The sequence below is a fragment of the Trichosurus vulpecula genome, chromosome 7, assembly GCF_011100635.1.
Source record: "Trichosurus vulpecula isolate mTriVul1 chromosome 7, mTriVul1.pri, whole genome shotgun sequence".
Classification (NCBI taxonomy): Eukaryota; Metazoa; Chordata; class Mammalia; order Diprotodontia; family Phalangeridae; genus Trichosurus; species Trichosurus vulpecula.
The window spans coordinates 266,356,857-266,375,740 of NC_050579.1; the positions used below are offsets into that span (position 1 = coordinate 266,356,857).

An 18,884-nucleotide genomic window follows, 5' to 3' on the forward strand; every position below is an offset into this window, starting at 1 on the left:
GATGCGGCGCACCCTTTCTAGTACCACTTTTTTTGTCCCCCTCGAGCACAGGCGCTCTTCCCGTAGCCTCGGTGCCCGCTACCTCTGGAGGCTGTCTATAGTGCGCAGGCGCGTGGTCTCTGTTTCCTTCCCTCTCCTCGTCTTCCCCCCTCCCCCCTTCCCCTTCACGAAGCCGGCTTCGCGGCCAGCTCACTCCTGTGCGGAGGAAACAGAACGCCGGGTTCGGGAGACGCCTTCCTCACTCCCGAAAATCATGTACCAGCCAAGCCGAGGAGCGGCCCGGAGGCTCCGCCGCTGCCTCCGCGCCTACCAGGCCAGGCCTCAGGTGAGGGGCAGGAAGGGGAGGGGAAGGAGAAGGGGGCAGCGCGAGACCCTCGGGCGTCGCGTTGCGGGGCGCGCGCCCCTGAGAAGAGGGAGCAGGCGCAGTGGTGACCCACTCCCCTCACCCTTCCTCCCCCCCTCCCCCACGCGCCGGCTTCCCCGCGCAGAGGACCCCTCAAGGCTCCAGGCCCAGGGCCCGAGGCGGCGTGGGGCGCGGGCTCCCCCGACCAGCCACCTGACGGAGGAAGGCAGGGCTTGTCCTCGAGTGGTTTAGGAGCACCGTGCTGGTGTTTCAGGCCCGCTTTCTCCCTCCGCATCCGGGAGGTTACCTGGGGCTTGGAGGTGATTTGAAGGGCGGAGGGACGGCGGAGCCGGAGGCGAGGGTGGAGGGTCTAGCTGCTCGGCCCGGTTTGGCCCACCAACCCCCGGCAGACGGGTGAGGCATTCTCCGCAAGCCGTGCATCCCGGCATTTTGATGCATAAAGGGGACCCTTCTCCCCACCCGGTCAGCCGCCTGTTACTAGAACTGAGCCCTCCGGGCTTTGCCAGAGGGTGTCGGTAGTGCCTTCTGACGACTGCTGCAGCCGTAGTCTAGCCGCTAGTTAATGAGAATTGATTAAAATGGAAAAGTGGCGAATTGTTTCCTCCGGGTGAGCGACTCCCAGCCCCGGTGCCGTGTCCTCTCTCGCTCTCTCCTCCCCCACCCCACGCACGAATCCGCGCGTGCTTTTTTTCCGTGTCCATACTCGCCCACTGGAGGAGATTTAAAAAGCCGATTTGAGGGTTAGTGTCTCACTTTCCGAAATCGGTGGTCAAGGCTCCAGCCCTCGGGAAGCCCCTTTCCATCGGGCTGTCACTGTGACTGACAGGACGCCTCCGAAACAAGACGATTCAATGGAGAGATGGTCAGGGAAAGGTATTTGTGCTCCGAGGACATTCCTACCTGGATATCCCACAGGCGTCTCAAACTCAACATGGTCAAAGCAGATGAAGCACGTCCATCTTCTCATATCTCCAAGGGCCCACTATTCTTCAGTCACCTTGGTTCACGAGCTCTGAGTCATCCTTGACTCTTTCTTACCATCGCCAGCCCGTCCTTCCCTTCCATCCCCCACCCCACCCCTGTATCCAATCATTTACCAAGTCTTGTTGATTCTACTCCCCCAGCCAGTTTTATGTGCACCCCCTTCCCTCCACTCTCCCTTGCGGGCCTTCATCACTTCTCACCCGCATCGTTACAGGCTCAATATCCCTGAAGCACCACATCACTCCTCTCTGCTCCAGACGCCTCAGGGGCCCGTAAGATAAAATACAAACCTCTCTGTTTGGCATTTAAATCCCTCCTTCCAAACTTAATTCACCTTCTTTACATTTTCAGCTAAACTGGCCTAACTCCCTGTTTCCCATACACAATAGTAATCTAGCTCCTGTCTCCATGCTTCTTTCTAGGCCGTCCCCTTTAGTCGCAGTGTGCTTTCCTCATTTCTACCTTTTGGAATCTGAAGTTCCCCTTCCTGGTTTAATGCAAGAACCACTTTCTTTACAGGCTTCTTTTGACACCCAGGGGACCTCCCCCCTGCCTGGGTAGTGCTGTCTACCTCTAAATTATTACAAATACTTTGTATTTACTTGTAGGGGTAGGAGTGAAACCTGTGATTTCATTGGCATAGGGAGGTCCAGGAAAGGAAACTTCCTCTACCAATACAGGTCAGCCATTTCTCTGCCACTTTAGGTCTAAGAGGGTTGCCTAGAACAGAGGTAGGACTTAGGACCTTGTCTCCCTGGCTGTGCATGTAGGAGGCCATGCTTCCTTCATTGTATTTACCTGTATTTTCTTTCAGTGAAATCTAAGAGTCTTAACCTCAGCGGCCTTTTTTGTTTGTTTTCATTCCATCTATTTATTTATGCCTTTAAATGCCCCATTTGGATTAGTGGTTTGTGGCACAACAGGTGTTTAGTGACTGTTGAATTTAATAGTCTAATGACAAAACATGATCTGCTGGAAAGAGTGGTGGACTTCAGGCAGGTTGGGCTGTTAGCTTTATTCTGTGGCCATCTCCTCACCACCTGTATGACTGCCCGTATGCAAGGTGGCTGGTTCTTCATTTAGGAAGATTAATGTATTTCCCGGAAACCTCATAATGTTAGGACAAAATAAAGGGCCCGGGAACCTCTATAGTGTTGATTTGTGTGTAGGGTGGAAGAGGAAGAAAGAAAAGAAAAACACATCAATTAATTTCCTCTAGGGTGTGTAATATATGTGTATATGTATATATGCATGTATATATACATATAGAAAGATGTTATAGTTCAGTTTTACTTTACAGTATGTGAAAATGCATTTTAAAATGATTAAAATGCTGGAGGGGCTTATTAACGAGGATAGCTGCCTGATAATGAATTTGTTCAGACACAACAGTTCTCACAGGTCATTCCGCTAAGTCATGTAGAGTTTGCAGTCTTCTTTCCATGGAGGGAGTCCTTACACTGACAAAATGACAAATATTTAGAGCATTGGAACTCCTTGAAGCCTAACCCTATTTCAACAGCAAAAACAATACCTTCTGTTGTGCAGTGTACTGTGTCAGGTTGGATAGGAGGTGATACAAAGTTTAAATAGAATAGGTGGCCTCTAGCGCCACAGAGCCTATGATATATTAGGAGAATAGGATACATATAAAAGTAAATGTAACACAAAATAACCCATGCATAAAATAGACAGAAAGGGGGTGTATTATTACCCCTTGGGGGCAACGAAGGGAACCTTCCTGAGCATTTAAAGCATTTGCTTTAAAGCATGTATGAACTGAGGCAGAGTAAAGTATGGCAGAAAGGTTTAACAAACATTCTAGGCATAAACAGATGGCTTATTGGCTTCCTGTTTTATTCTCTGCATTAGATAATACAAACCTCTTTTTCTCCTAGCCCACATCTCTATTCTCAGCTGATAACTTGACCTCCTATTAATTGAGAAGATGGAGGCCATGTGATATAAGCTCTCTTAGTCCTTTTCTTTCAGTACCTAAAACTCAGCATCATTATCTTTTTCCTTGTCTTCATAGGAAAAGAAATATTCCTAATCAATAAAGCTAATCCTACTTAAGACATCATGGCGTGTTGGATAGAACGTTGGGAGTTGAGTCGCATGGGTGAATTTTAATCCTCTTTGTGACATTTATGAGCTGTGTAACTATGGGCAGTTATTTAAATTCTCTTAGCCTCAGTTTTTCCTTTGTAATTTGGGAGTGGTAATGCCTCTAGGCTTACTGTAGGGATCAAATGAGATAATATGTGCAAAACACTTTGTAATCCTTGGAATATCACATATGTAGTACATGTGGCCTTGATCCCATTTCTTCTACCTTTGCCAGGACCTTGCACTCACTAGGAGCCAACTCTTTTTTTTCTCATGCATCTTCAGTCTCTCCCTCTCAAATGGTTTCTTTCTGTCTACAAACATACTTATCTCCCTGAGTCAAATTGCCACATTAGGCCATGTAAATTTTCCATCTTGAGTTCACCACTCTTTCAAAAGGTGGGTAACATTCTTAAGTATCAATCTTCTAGAATTGTGATTCTTAAGTCTTTCATAGTTGTTTGAGAGAGAAAGAAAACCAATCACTATTAAATACCTATTATGTGCCAGGCACTGTGCTAAGCTCTGAGGATACAATTATAAATAAAAACAAAGACAGTCCTTGCCCTCAAGATGCTTTCAGTCTAATTGGGAAAGAAACAAAACAAAAGGAAACTGAAAGAGAGGTGCGTGTGGAGTTACCTGGTGATAGGGCATGCTATAGGGTTCTAAGAAGTCTAAAATCAGTGTGGTAGGTGGGAAATGAGGAGAAAAACTTTGCTGAGCCTCTGATTTAAATAGAGGCCCTGGAATTCATGGTCCTGCCCTCCAATCAAAGAGTGCATTCAGGGGGTTCGAGGGTACTGATGAAATGTGAGTACCAGGCAGATTTAATCTTGCAGCATAAAGAAAACCCCTGCTACAGACTTATATAGTGAAGCAAAACAAATTTCCAAATTGGCATTATCAAAAAAACCCAGTCATTTTGTACTCTTGAGTCCTTAACCTCTGTATCAAGAGGTTGGTACCATGTTTCATCATAAGTCCTCTGGAATTATGGTTGGTCATGCTGCTCAGAGTTCCTAAGTCTTTCAGAGTTGTTTGTGTTCATAGTATTGTTGTCATCATATAAATTGTCCTACTGGTTCTGGTCACTTCATTCTGCCTCAGTTCATATACATCTTCCCAGGTGAAATCTCTCCCTTCATCATTTCTTGCAGAACAGTAATAGTACATCACATTTATGTACTTGTTCAGACTTTTTCCAATTGATGAGCACCCCTTCAGTTTCCAATTGTTTGTCACCACAAAAAGATCTATCTTAACTATTCCAGCTAGGTGGTGAAGTGATTAGAGTGCCTGGCCTGGAGTCAGGAAGACTCCTCTTTGTGAGTTCAAATCCAGCCTCAGACTATGTGACTTACTAGCTATGTGACTCTGGGCAAGTCATTTAACCTTGTTTGCCTTAGTTCCTCATCTGTAAAATGAGGTGGAGAAGGAAATGGCAAACACTTGTGCCATATCTTTGCCAAGAAAACCCCAAATGGGTTCATGAAGAGTCAGACATGACTGAACAACTGAAATGAATTTTTTTTTGCTGAGGACAAATCCCTTCCTTAGTCTACCTTCCCCTTTATTCTTCTCTCCCTTCTATCCTTTCCCACCTGTTTTCCTCTTTGATAAAATATATTTCTTTTTTATTTTCAATTCACAGCACAAAACAAGCATTTCCATAACATAGTATGATAAAAAAGCTGACTGCACATGAAATTGCAAAGCTACTATGTACAACTTGCTATTCCCTCCAGATATACAACAAAGTTATTGTGTAAATTTCTTTTCTTTTTTTCCTCTCTCCCCCTTCCCCCCATATATATATTTCTTTACTCAGCTATGTGGCTGTGTGTAGGTGTTCTTTCCTTTGACCTCCCCACCCCTCATCCCCCAGCTCCTTTCCCTTCTTTGTATAGCCTTCTACTTAGGTACCCTGATGATGTGAGATGGTTTTCCCTAATCTTCCTCACCTTTCCCTCCCTTCCCATTCTTGTTTTAAGGTCATTAAGGCGTCATGAAGTCACTCCCAAGCCCTCTTGTCTTTCTGTGACCCCTGATGATGATAGAGTTCTGAGGGGATACATATCATGATCCATATTAGAATGTAAACAATATATCTTGTTTAATTCTTTATGATTGTTCGTGTTTGCCTTTTTATTTTTGTCATAACTCCTGTGTTTTGCACTTCAGAGTATCTGCGAAGTTCTGGTCTTTTCATCAGGAATGATTGGAAGTCCTCTATTTCATTAAAGATCCATTTTTCCTTTGTAGGATTATCCTTGGCTTTGCTAGGTAAGTTATTCTTGGTTGTAAGCCTATATATTCTTTGCCTTCTGGAATATTGCATTCCAAGGTCTTCTCTTCTTTATGGTAGTGACTGCTAAATCTAGTGTGATCCTGACTATGGCTTCTTGGTACTTGAATTCTTTCTTTCTGGCTGTTTGCCATATTTTTCCTTTGATCTGGAAACTCTGGATTTAGCTATGGTGCTCCTGAGAGTTTTCATTTTGGGGTTTCTTTCAGGGGATGATTGGTGGATTCTTTGTATTTTTACTTAATCCTCTGATTCTAAGAGATCTGGTCAGTGTTCTTGTATAATTTCTTGAAATAGAATATCTTGGCTTTTTTGTTGGTAATGACTTATCAGTATTCCAGTGATTCTTAAATGGTCTCTCCTTGATTTGTTTTCCAGATCAGTTTTTTATGATACCTTACATTTTTCTTCTGTTTTCATTCTTTTAACTTTGTTCAGTGTTTCTTGTCTCATGGATTCATTCTAACATTCTAATTTTCAGGGAGTCCTTTACTTGGTTAAAGTTTATACCTCTTATGCAAAGTGGTTAATTCTCTTTCCTATTCTGGCTTCCATAGTTCTCAGTTCTCCAATTTTTTGCCCTAGAACTCATTTTTTCTGATTGTTTTGTCTGGCCTTGTTGTTTCATTTATAAAATCATTTTAGTTGAACTTGTGTCCAGGTTGTGTTTTTCTTTGAGCCTTTGCTGGTAGGTGTTTGGGGAATCATTTTCTTCTTCTGGATTTGTGTCTTGAGACTACTGGTTACCAAAATAGCTCTTGATGGGTTTCATCTCTTTCTCCTTGAGTCCTTTACTTCATTCATCCTATCTCTTCTTCTTTTCACATCCAGACTTCTAGGAAAAAAAAGCTATTTCTGCTCTCCTTGTCTCTACTTCCTTTTCTGTCACTCACCTGTCAATCCTTTCATTCTGGCTTCCTACCTCATCATACAGTTCAACTACTCCCTCCAAAGTTACCCATGATTTCTTAACTGCCAGATCTGATGGCCTTTATTCACTCTTCATCCTTCTCGACTTCTCTGCAACATTTGATATTGTTGATTGCCTTCCTCCTGGATACTTTATCTTTGAGTTTTTTGTGGCTCTTGGTTCTACTCCTGCCTCTCTGATTGTTTCCTTCTCAGTTTTCTTCGCTGGATCATCATCAGTATCACATCCCCTTCCTGCAGATATACTCCGTAGCTATATCTGCTTCCATCTCTGCATTCTCTCTAGTGGTGACTTCATCAAGTTTTATGGCTCTAGTTAATCTTTACAGCTATATATCCAGCCTTATTCTCGCTTTTGAGCTTCGACTGCCTTGTGGGCATTTCTGTCTAGATATATGGAATGTATCTCCAAAGCAGGACTAATTATCTTCTTCTCCCTTGCCCCAAACGATCCAGCTTGTGAACTTCCCTGTCTCTGTCAATGGCACCAGCATCCTTCCAGTTTGTCAGGTTGCAACCTCAGTTTCTTCCGTGACTTCTTATTCCCGTTATCCCCACGTCTAATCAGTTGCCAAGTCTTTTGAAGTCTGCTTTCAAAACATCTCTTATATCCTTCCCTTTCTCTCTACTTACGTGGCCGCCACTCTAGTTCAGGACCTCATCATCTCCCACCTGGACTGGTGCAGTTAATTTCTTAATTCCTTCTCCTTCAAGTGTCTCCTGTTAATAGGAACTTGCCAGAGTGATTTTCCTAAAGCATTAGCTTGACTGTGTCATTCCTCTTTTCAATAAACTCCAGTGGTTTTCTGTTCACCTTTAGGATAAAATACATCGTTATCTGGCAATTAATTTCCATCATAACCTGGTCCCAGCCAACCTTTCTCATCTTGTTATACGTCACTCTCCTTTATGAATTTTGGTCCGGCACTGTTCCTCACATATAACACTGTCTCTCTGCTCTGTGTCTTTGCATAGGGTGTTTATCTTCCATGTGTGGAATAGACTGTCACTTCATCTCTTCCTCTTAAAATTCCTAGTTTTCTTCAAAGTTCAGCTCAAGAACTACCTTCTACATGAAGTCTTTTCTCATTCTCCCTCCCAATTGCTTATGTCTTTCCTCAAACAATTACCCTGTATTTATTTTGTATGTACTTCTGTGTGTAAATGTTGTCTCTCACCGATAGAATATAAGCCCCTTGAAGGCAAGGATTGTTTCATTTTGTCTGTTTCACCAGTGCTTAACACGTGACAATTCTGGCAAATAAATGCTTAATAAATGCTCACTGAAAAATCTCTCTCATCCTCTTTACTGCCAAATTTGAAAAAATGTATACCTATTTCCAGCATTTTGCTCACTGTTCTTTACACTCTGGTTTCAGCCTCTACCACTTTACTGAAACTGCTTTCTCTGAGGTTAACAAGGAACTTTTTATTTTTAAAAAATTGTTAAACCTTTTGTTTTGATATAACACCTTCATTTCCAAATATATCCTTCCAACTACCCCTACCCATGAAACTATCCTTAGTAACAAAGAATAAAAAATGAGGAGGAAAAAAAAATCTGTTCAGCAAAATTAACTAAAACAGCAAGCAAGTCTGATAATATGTGGAGTGTCCCACATCTGTGCCACTCCCCACCTTTGCAAGGAAGTGTAAAGAAGACACATTTGTTTTCTCTCCTCTGGGCCATGTTGTTGTTACAAGTTTACAGCATTAAGTTACTTTTTTGTTCTTTCCGTGTATATTGCTGGAGGCATTGTTTTCTTGATACTTCATTCCACGTCAGTTCATATGTTTTCTCATGTTCCTGTGTATTCTAAATATTCGGTTTTTATGGCATTGTAATAACCCACTACATTCACATAATTTATTTAGCTACTCCCCCAGCCAATGTGCATCTATGATGTTTCTAGTTCTTTGCTCCCAAAAAAGAGCTGGTGTGAATATTTTGGCATATATGGGAGATTTATTTCTGTCTTTAACTTCCTTGAGGTATATGCCTAGCAGTGGGAATCTCCAAGTCAAAGGATATGGACTTTTTCTTTACTTTTTAAAAAAAGCTTAATTCCAAATTACTTTGTAAAATGACAGTTTACAATATGTAGTGTGCCTCTCTTTCTGACCCCCCTCCCCTTCCCGGCCTAATCATCAAATTCGTCCCCCCACCCGCCACACACTTTAAAAGTAAATTCCTTCACCTTTCTCTGCTCTTGAGACAATTGTCTCGTTTCTGCTGCTTAGTCTCCCTGACTTTGGCTTCAAAGATGCCACGCTCTTTTTTCTCCTAGCTCTTGTTTCCTTCCTGATTTTTTTGTTCTCTTTCTTCCTTCCCTAATGTCAGTGTTTTCCTGGGTCTGTTTTTGGGTTCTTTGTTTTTCTTTATACATGTTTTTCCTTAGCTATCTCTGTTACTCCCACAGCTTCTGTTACCATCTCTATGCAGATAAAAGACAAATGAAATAATATATGTCAAACAGTTTGCAAGTCTTAAAGCATTACATAAATGTTTGCCATTATTATGCAGTTGACTTCCCAGGGCTATGTCTCCCTTCTCCCTGTGCCCATCCCTTCTGAGTGCTAGGCCTGCATCTCCAGCTGCCTTTAGGACATTTCCACTGGAATGTCCCATCAGAACTTCAAACTCAGAATATCCTAAATCAAACTAAACCTTACCTTCATTACCACCCAGCCACTTGAACTTTTGCAGTAGTCTTAACAGGTCTTTCTCTCTTTAACGCCCAGCCCCTGTTGTGGTCACACTGCTGTCAGAATATTCTTAGGAATGTAATTTGGTTCAAAAATCTTTAGCCATTCTTCATTGCCTCCTGACTAAAGTTAGAATTGTTTTCTTAAGACTTCAAGACCTTCCACACTGGTGCCATCCTACCTTTCCAGCCATCTGATCCCATCATTTTAAGATGAGGAATCCAGGGCCCAGAGAAGTTCTGTAACTTGCCAAGGTTCCACAAGTGGCAGAGCCATTATTCAAACCCAGGTCCTTTATGGATTTAGCACTGTTTTCTACTATACCACACTGTTCAACCCTAGTTGCTCCATTCTCTGGTCTTTTGGTTTAAACCAGTGGGGTCAGAATCAAATAGAAAGGGATCCCTTTGGGCTGAAGAGCTGCATATTGATTTATAACATTATGTATTATATTTGTATTTATTTTGTTAAACATTTCCTAATTACATTTCAGTGTGGTTCTGCATGAATAGTTTGACACTTCTGCCTTACACTATTCCTTATGCCTAGAATACTGCCCCCTTCCCATCATCACTTGAATTCATATCCTCCTTTAAATGCTACCTTCTCCATGAAAATTTTCCCTGATCCCCTCAGTCAGTAATGACCAGTACTCCCCCATCTCCCCCCTCCATCTGCATCTCTCTGATGCATTTACATGTAATGTGTATTAAAGTTATGTTTGTCTTCTCATAGACTTACAAGGTCTATGAGGGTTGAGACGTTTGGTCTTTTTTAAATGTTCTATCTCCCTAGCACCTAGCACCTACACACAGAGCTTAATGTTAGTTGGATAGGTCAAAGCATAGGGTATGTTCAGTGTGAGCGGAGTTGCTAATGGCCTTATGTGGAGGGCTGTTATGTGAGAGGAAGTCAGAAAGCTAGGAGACAGCATTGGAGTTGGGAGATCAGAGTTTCAACTTCATTTGGGAAACTGAAAGGCACTTGACCAAACTTGTACATAAGGAAAATATATTTGGCAAGTAGTGTGACAGTTTGGAGGGCAGAAAGTGGGAGCTCAGCCAGAAGAGGCTGCTGCAATAGGCTAGGCAGGTGATAAGAGTATCTACTAGAGTGGCAGCGGGAATTAAAAAGAGAGATGAAAGAAGTACGGCCTGGTTAGAATCAGTGCGACAGTCTTTCAGTCTGTTATAGCTTCCATCCTGTTCTCAACAATTCTGCCCCTTGTATCGCTGGGACCCTGGCCTTTGGGTCCACCTTCTGGGGTCAGTTGAGGGAGCTGAGTGGAGCCTTGTATAATGGCTCAATTGAAGAAAACAGCTTCTTTATCCTTCCAATCAACTTCCTCTGTATCTAATCACTGTTTCTTTTCTTTTCCTTATAGGACCAAAAACCTCCTCAGGCCCCACCATTCCTACCCTTGTGGCTTAGCTCACCAATGGTCACCCCTCCCTCAGTGTCTCCATATCTCCGGCTCCCTCCTCTCTCACTCCCTTCCAGCCAACTCTTCCCCCAAGTTCCCCAACAGCCGCTTCCTCAGGCCCAGGTCTTCATATCTCCCTGGGTGGGTCTTCCCTCTGGGAAGGGGGAGGATGGACCAGGGCCAGGGTTGCATGGGGGCTGCCTAGATGGGCTTAGAAGCCTCTTTGAAGAATTGCCTTGCCCCCACCCTGGAGCTCTGATCCCATTCCGGGCACCTGGAAGTCCTCATCCTGCTCCTACCACTCCATCAGGGAACCCTAGCATGGAGGAACATCTAGCTGTCATGCATGAAAAACTGAGGCACGAGGTGAGTCAGGGAAGGGGTTATTGTATGTATAGGGGGTGGTGGGACTTAGATTTTAAGATGTCCAGACTTTTTTTGAGTCATGAAACAGGGAGACTCATCAAAGAATTTCCTTTTCTAGTATACATTTTAAAATAGATAAATTCTTATCAGATTGGGGAAGACGTAGGTTGAATGGTAGAAAGGACAATTTCAGAAAGCACCCAGGGAGCAAGGACAGAGAAATAGAAAAACAGGTAGGTTTTGGGAGAGATACAGGGTGGCTAGGAGAAGCCTGACCTTGAGAACTAAATTGACCTGGTTCCTTCTTGTAGCTCCCCAACCTGTTTCTTCGCTCCCATGATTACAACCTCTACTCATCTGATGTGGAATTCATCAATGAGGTCCTGAACATTCGAACCAAGTGAGACCCTGGATGCTGGTGGGAGGGATGGCGGCTCCTTGTGTATGGAGTCCCTTAAAGCCGCTTTACTGTCTGATCCCTTCTGTTTCTTTGGGCCCAGTGCAGTTTCTCCCTTTTCTGATCCTCTTCCCCTGGGAGACGATTTCCTTCCTAACCCCAGGCTGTAATTGGTGGTGCCAGGATTTCATTCTTTTTCTCTTCCACCAACTAGATGTCAAATATCCCACAAAATCTAGCCAAATGTAGTAGAGGTGCTGGACGTGGGAGTCAGAAGACCTAGCTTCTGCTTATTGCCTAGTAGTGTGGTAATTTGGGGGCAAGTCCCTTAACTTCTCAGAGCCCATTTCCTCCTATGTAAAATGTTGATCTTTGGACTAACCTACCTCTTGGGTTTATGCACTCTGTAAAATGACACCACATATAAGGGAGTATTTTCATCCTGTCCCTGCCAAATATTGTTCATCCATGGTTCTTTCCTTTGTGCTTCCCCTCAATGTATGTATTATATATTCGCCATCCATTCTCTTCCTCTGAGGGCTAATCCACATACTTTCCTATCCTAACCCCATTTATTTCTAGGGGAGCTATCCCTGTCATTTATACCTTCTCAGTGACTGTCCCAGTCCCTGATTTACTCTTTCTTTCTCTAGAGGCCGTACGTGGTACATCCTATCACTGACCCTCTGCCGATTCTTGGCCTGGAATTATTTTGCTCAGCTGCAGCTGGAGGTCCTGAAGTTGAGCCAACACCCTGAAGACTGGACGCTGCAGGCACGTTGGCGGCTCGTGGGTTTGCCTACCCATCTCCTCTTCTTGCGGTTCTACCGCAGGGATAAGGAAGAGCTTTACCGGTGAGGGAGATGGGAAACCTAAGTAACTAAGCATTTAGTTTTAGTTATCTCAGCTATCCCAGGCTCTTACTCCTTCAGGAATCTATACATTTTAGCTTTCCTTCTGAACCTTTCATTTTGCTGCTTCTTCTAATCCCCAGGACGTATGATGCCTATTCTACTTTTTACCTAAACTCCGAAGGCCTCATTTATCGTCATCGCCTGGATAAAGTAAGTTTGTACTTATGGTGGGGTACCTTGCACACACTCTAATGTCCCCATTCCCCCCCACCCCCCAGCAACATTAATCTTTCCTCCTCTTCCCCTCTTTGCAGCTGATGCCCTCACATTCACCTCCAATGCCTGTCAAGAAGCTGCTGCTGGGAGCCCTGGGAGCCCTGGGCTTGGTAGAGCCAGAGGCAGAAGCTAGCTTACATCTGTGTCCTAAGCCCTGAATAAGGATGAGGGGAACTTGGGCATAGGTCTGTGTTTGCTCTGGGGGAGTTAACAGGCTGCACTGAGCACATTATTACGCACAGGGGGATGGGATTGAAGGGAGTGGGGAAGCCATAGCAGGCCTAATCTCCTCATCCTTCATGCCTCCCCATCTTTTCTTTCCTACCCAATTTCCATCTCATGCTGTGTAATTTAACTTGTACATATTAAAACAAATGAGGATGTAAGAACCTTTAATTCCTCTGCATGTGTGAACCATGTTATCTACTGGCCCCCCACATCAAAATTCTCAACTTCTTCCCAAAATATCTTTAATAAATAGGAATCATTTTAAAAACAACAAAAATCTGTACAAAAGAAATGAGAGGGGTTAAGGGAAAGATAGTCATTCCCTTAACCTAGTTCCTCCCGGGTCTTGCCGACTTTCTTGGGCATTTTCTTGGCATTAGGATCTTCTAGCTCTCGGGCCTTGTAGTAGTGGGGAGCCACCTCTAGGAGCCAACCACTCTCAATTTCAAGCACCTGGAAAGAAAAGGAAGATGAATACGATAACACATTTCCAATTTCCTCTCTGTGTCTATCAAGGAAACTGTTAGATATTCTCACTTAATCAGAAAGGGAGAGAGGGCTGGGGCCGCTGCCATCAGTCTTCAAGGGCTAGAGCCTAGAAGATCGTTTTTCCTGTGATTCAGTATCTTAGGGGAATTGCTCTTAAGAAGGTAAGGGATGAGGGTTAACCCACAAGGGTCTCCTTTCCAAATAAGCTACAAGGATACCAACTGTGAGGATGGGCCCCTGCCAAGTGCCTACTTCAGGGAGAACAACCATGGGAAAAGGCTTTACCTGTCTCATAAACTCCTTGGTTGTCAAGACAAGTTCATGGTAGAGTAGCCAACGTGGCTGCTCCTCAAAAAGAGAGGAGTTTGGGTGAATGAAGACAGTTTGTTGCTGCTTCACTGTGCGGTACCCACTTCGAGTCAGCCGTGCTGTGTGGTAGAAGTAGCCAGCAGTGATGGCCTGGGAGAGAAAGCACAAGAGAAACCTAACCATTTGGTCCCTTCATCTCCTCCAGCCACCCCAATAAAGAGGAAAGTAAGTTAGTGCACGGGTAGAGAGAGAAACCCTGGCCACAAAAATGTTGTAGGACATAGAGGAAACCCTATACACAACCACCTCTCAGAATACCCTGGGAAAACTAAGACTATAGGAAGGGAAATGTGGAAGAAAGAATTAGTAGTTGTATATTATCAATGGAAAGTGCTGACCTTACGGACACGAACATAGTCCCCCTGGCAGGAGCTGAGCCCAACTTCCACACGTTCCAGGAGCCCCTCTAGCTGTTCTCGTACATCTCGGGCTCGACGCAATGAGCGCAACTGCACAAAGTTCTCGTAGCACCACTGGGAAGAATAACCACTCTCAACCCACTAGAGGAGACAAAGAAAGGAGGGTCTGGGGACATGCCATGACCAAGTGTCTTCATAGCTGTCACTTGCCCCCTTATCTCCAAATTCCACTAACCTGTGTATAAACATTTAGTAGCACCAAGTGGTCCCCACCAGGCAGGAAGAAATTAACACGGGCATTATCAGCATGGACAACTTTGTCCTTGGGACGGTAAAAGATGGAGTTATTGACGGATAGCATGGCAGCCACTGTAAGGATCTCCTCTGAACAGCCATATCTGAGGTAAATAGAGAAGAGAGTGAGAGTAAATGAGAAAAAAAGCAAGACACATATGAATCCCATCCCTCCCACACACCCCCAAAAAGATGATCGTGTGCTGGGAACGCCACTTCAGGGCCCTTGCCCCCAGAATGGGGGCAATTCTAGTAAACCCAAGTGTAGAGGACAAAGAAGAAATACAAGTTCAACATGAATTACAGAAGGGGACAATGTGAAAATCTGAAGGTGTGTAATACAGGATTGGGGAAAGTCTGCCCCTCACTTTCAATGAGTCTGAGAACAAATATAGAGGAGGACATAAACACACTTCATGGGGGGGCGGGGAAGGTGTCACTCACTTCTCAGATGCCAGAATCATCTTAGATAACATAGGGTCCACAGGCAATTCTGCCATCTTTCGGCCCGACTAAGGGAAAAGAGGAAATACGTAATTCAGGTCCATCTTTCCCAACCCTCAGACTCACCCATAAACTGCCATGTTTCTACTCTCATCCCATACTCTTCCATTCGTCCAACATTCCCATCCTTGCTGACCGTGGTGAGCTCCCCTAGGTGGTTGAGCGCTCCCAGAGCATACAACTGTTCCAGAGCCAGTAGCAGGGTCTCATAGGGTGGAGGATCCAGAAAGTCAAAGTGCATTAAATCATGGATTCCTGAAGAACAAGGGAACAGCTAAGATTCTGGCCATAACTTCGGCTCTCCCCTTCTCACCCACCCTGTCTGAGACTGCTGTCTCACTCACCCAGACTCTTAAGCAACAGGACAACATTGCCTAAGCTGGTCCTCTGGATCTCTGGCACTGTGGTCTCCTCTAGCTCATGCTGATAAGCCCAGGCTGTGTAGAGGCGGAAGCACTTCCCTGCAGCCACCCGACCTGCACGGCCAGCTCGCTGATTAGCTGAGGCCTAGAGAAGGAACAATTTAAATACCTCTAAGGGGTGAATGATTCCTTACCTCTTTCACTCAGAGGCCCTCTCCCTCAAGTTGAGTTTTTCTGGGGCCAAGTGTCCCTTTCCCCATGTGCTCCTGCCTCAAAGTCCTGACCTTGCTACAGGGTGTGACAGTAAGGGATTCCATGCCAGTTCTGGGGTTGTAGCTCTTTTGTTTGCAGAAACCGGGGTCCAGAACATAAATAATGCCCTCGATGGTCAGTGATGTCTCTGCAATGTTTGTTGCCACCACCACCTGTGAAAAAAGACAGGAGTCAATCCACTCATTCAACTATACCTCATGCAGAGAGACACTGTACTACTTAACTTCAGCCACCTGATTCTTTCTACTAGATTGTAAGCTCCCCGAGAGCAGTGATTGTTTAATCTACCTTTGTATCTCTCTTTCCACCTACCATCATGCTGTTCACAAAGGACCTTAATAAAGTTTTGGGAAATTTTAATTCTAAGCTGCCTACCTAAAATATCCAGAGTAAAGTAGGTTGGAAGGAGAATTATAGAATAAAAGATAGTCCATGGTATTTAGGGAAATGGGCTGCAAGGTAGGGGTGGGTTGAGGAGCATTCAGGCAGACCCTGAAAGCCTAGTTTGGGGGTCAAGGGGAGAAAAGATATGGGTATTAGCGTGGTATATCAGGCTGGGGTCACAGTTAAGTGTTGTTGGTAGACTGGTGAAAGATCAGATGTGGGAATGAGGGTGAATGTGACCTCAGGATATGGGGAAGGGTATTTTAACTTGAGAAGAAAAGGGGAACTTGTAGACATTCCCCATGCCAATCTATTCTGTACTGCTGGCAGACTAATCTCTGGAAAATACCATTTTCATTAAGTTTCTCTTCTGGTCAAAAATTTTCATGACTCCTCATTGCCTACAACAATAAAATCTAAAGAGCCTAAATCAAGGCCTTCCACAATCTGACCCAATCTAATTTTTCCATCTCATTTCTCCATCACTCACACTTATTCACTCCAGCTACACTGGACTACTCTTCTGTTGCTCACTTTGCCTTTCCTCATTTTCATGCTTTGGCTCATACTGTCTATCCTACCTGGGACACTTTTCCTCTTCTCTTGCCCTTTCCAATCCCATTTCTCACATACTCAGCCCAGTGATCTCTCCTCTCTGACCTTCTGCAGAAGTTGGCTGGGTCACTGAATTGGTACTTATTTAAAAATCTGACATTTTGTTGATAATCTTTTCGTGTGTGCATGCTAGGCGATAAGCTTTTTTAAGGCAGCTGCTGCACCATCTATTTCCTTAGATTTCCCTCAATGCCTAGTTTGCATACATACACACTCCTAGATTAAGTAGTCCCTTTACATACAAATCACTCCTTCTGAACCAAGCCACAGAGAAAGATCTCTCTCTCCCTTGTCCCCTCTCCTAGTCCCCAACCCGTGTTCTCACCACAAAGTCCCAACACCACCCTTCCAGACACCAAGTCCTCTTCACTCTAAAGCCCCTCTCTTCCTTCTATGATGAAGTGCCCAGGACCATTCATCTGTTTTCTTTTTGAAATAGAAACTTTCCTTGTTCTGCTTCTTATCTCAAAAGCCTCTTTCCATAACTCATTTTGTCCCTGTCCCAGATTAAGGGACCACCACCAGTGACTGTGAAGCTGTAGGTCCCTGTGCTTACTGACCGGGGATGGGGGTGGGGGGAAATGGTCTTTATCCCACTGCAACAGGAAGAGATGTCTTCTGGGATTTATAAGGTGAAACGCAGTGTTATCTTCCCATAGAAACATGAAATGGTTAAATGCTACTGCTGGTAAGTAAGACTACTCTCCAGCTATGTAATAGGTCGAACATAGTTGTTTAGGTCATCTCATAGTGATCTACAGCAAAGGTATCAAACATGACCAATGGCTCCCAAGCAGAAGAATAAAATGTAAATGGGAAATATTTAACAAAATAAATAAAAATACAATAAAACACAGCCCCAAATGTTAAAACTAAGTCAACAGGCAGTCCGCAGAGATCCTTCTACATGGATCAGCGGGCCCCATTTCTACGTGAATCTGAGAAGACTGATTTACATTATGGGTCGTGAGAAAATTTATTTGACATACTTTCAGAACAAAATCCCAAGGTAGGCACTTCCTAATGAGTGAAAAATAGTGCGACAGTATATGAAAAGAACACTGAATTTCTAATCTGGGTTGAAATCACAGCTTTAGGCCTCATCTTCAGTAATAGGAGAGGCACCTTCCAGCTTTCAATCCTATGATTCCTATGACTTACGATCTGTAAACTTCCAGGAAGAGAGGCAGGGCAGGAGGAAGAACGTCTCTTAGGCTAACCTTGCGTGCCCCAGGGGGAGTTGGCTGGAAGATTCGAGCTTGCATGTCAGAAGGCAGATTCGCATAAATGGGCAGCACCAGTAGCTCCCGGATCTTGGAGCCCAAGCGACGGCAGCGATCCTGTAGCATCTCACAAGCTGCTTCAATTTCTTCCTATAGTGTACAGAATGAGGGGAAAGCAGGGGCATGAGGAATGTGTGAGGGGGAAGGAATGTCACTGGAGGTCAAAGAAAGCCATCTTATCTTTGTGCCCTTCTTTTCCCCAGGGCACAAAGGCCTTATCCCCTGTCCTGCCATGGCTCACCTGTCCAGTCAGAAATACCAGGATGTCCCCAGGCGGCTGAGTGACATGGATCTGCAGCACAGATACCACACAGGCTTCTAAGTAATCTGCCTCTGGAGCCTGGGGATCACAAGAAGGTCAAGGGGTAAAAATAAAAAAATCAGGGTCTTGACAGATTCTGTCCTCAATCTTGCCCCATCGATCTTTCTATTCCACTCCCCTCCAGACTTTCCTTCCCCAGGAAGCACCTTGGTATAGAAGATGTCAACAGGAAACCTGCGGCCAGGGATCCGGAAAACGGGGGCATCATCGAAGAAGGCTGAGAATCGAGCGGTATCCAGTGTAGCAGAAGCCACCAGAACCTTGAGTTCGGGACGGAATCTAGCAACATCCTTGATCAACCCAAACAGTATGTCTGTGTGTAGAGTACGTTCGTGAGCTTCATCTACCATCACCACACTGCAGTAAGAAGAAGGGATAAATAGCTAGAGGCTGGACATTGGGGACACCTGAGAGAGCAAGAAGCTTGAAACAAAGGGCTAAGGGCTGGGAGTCTGGGTCCCTAGGGGAAGCTGTTGGGGAAATGGTTGGAACCAGGGGAAGAGATCTTGTACAAAGTAGCTGCTTGAAAAATGTTTGTTGAAAAGAACTATCAACAAATTAAGCGTGAGGTTAGGCAGTGTTAAGGTGCCTGCAGAGAGGACCCCCAGCCAGGCCTTGGCAGGAAGAAGGGCAGAAGGCCCTTGGAAGTACCTAAGAAAGTGCTCCCTAAGTCTCCAAATACGAT

The 18,884-nt window shown here is 44.5% G+C and overlaps 2 protein-coding genes across 2 annotated transcripts in view; one reads left to right on the top strand and one right to left on the bottom strand.

Moving 5' to 3' along the window:
• C7H6orf136 (chromosome 7 C6orf136 homolog) lies at nt 1-13,216 on the top strand. Its single transcript, XM_036767170.1, has 6 exons — nt 1-325; nt 10,786-11,190; nt 11,502-11,590; nt 12,241-12,441; nt 12,582-12,651; nt 12,756-13,216. The coding sequence occupies exons 1-6, from the start codon at nt 2-4 to the stop codon at nt 12,873-12,875; spliced, it is 1,209 nt and encodes a 402-aa protein (XP_036623065.1). The 5' UTR covers nt 1; the 3' UTR covers nt 12,876-13,216.
• Nucleotides 13,171-18,884, bottom strand: part of DHX16 (DEAH-box helicase 16) — a 21,285-nt gene continuing 15,571 nt past the window's right edge. The window contains exons 10-20 of the mRNA XM_036767166.1: nt 18,346-18,556; nt 18,119-18,217; nt 17,815-17,967; nt 15,607-15,747; nt 15,305-15,467; nt 15,097-15,215; nt 14,901-14,968; nt 14,398-14,560; nt 14,142-14,303; nt 13,720-13,893; nt 13,171-13,398 (exon numbers count right to left, since the gene is read on the bottom strand). Coding sequence (XP_036623061.1) covers nt 13,270-13,398; nt 13,720-13,893; nt 14,142-14,303; nt 14,398-14,560; nt 14,901-14,968; nt 15,097-15,215; nt 15,305-15,467; nt 15,607-15,747; nt 17,815-17,967; nt 18,119-18,217; nt 18,346-18,556 — 1,582 coding nt within the window. The 3' untranslated portion in view covers nt 13,171-13,269. The remainder of the gene's footprint in view (nt 13,399-13,719; nt 13,894-14,141; nt 14,304-14,397; nt 14,561-14,900; nt 14,969-15,096; nt 15,216-15,304; nt 15,468-15,606; nt 15,748-17,814; nt 17,968-18,118; nt 18,218-18,345; nt 18,557-18,884) is intronic.

Bases quoted from the DNA above. Each gene is read 5' to 3' on its own strand.
- C7H6orf136 (XM_036767170.1), top strand. From the start codon at position 2: ATGCGGCGCACCCTTTCTAGTACCACTTTTTTTGTCCCCCTCGAGCAC. The intron at 11,191-11,501 runs GTGAGTCAGGGA...TCCTTCTTGTAG, and splicing joins ATGAAAAACTGAGGCACGAG to CTCCCCAACCTGTTTCTTCG. The intron at 12,442-12,581 runs GTGAGGGAGATG...TCTAATCCCCAG, and splicing joins GATAAGGAAGAGCTTTACCG to GACGTATGATGCCTATTCTA.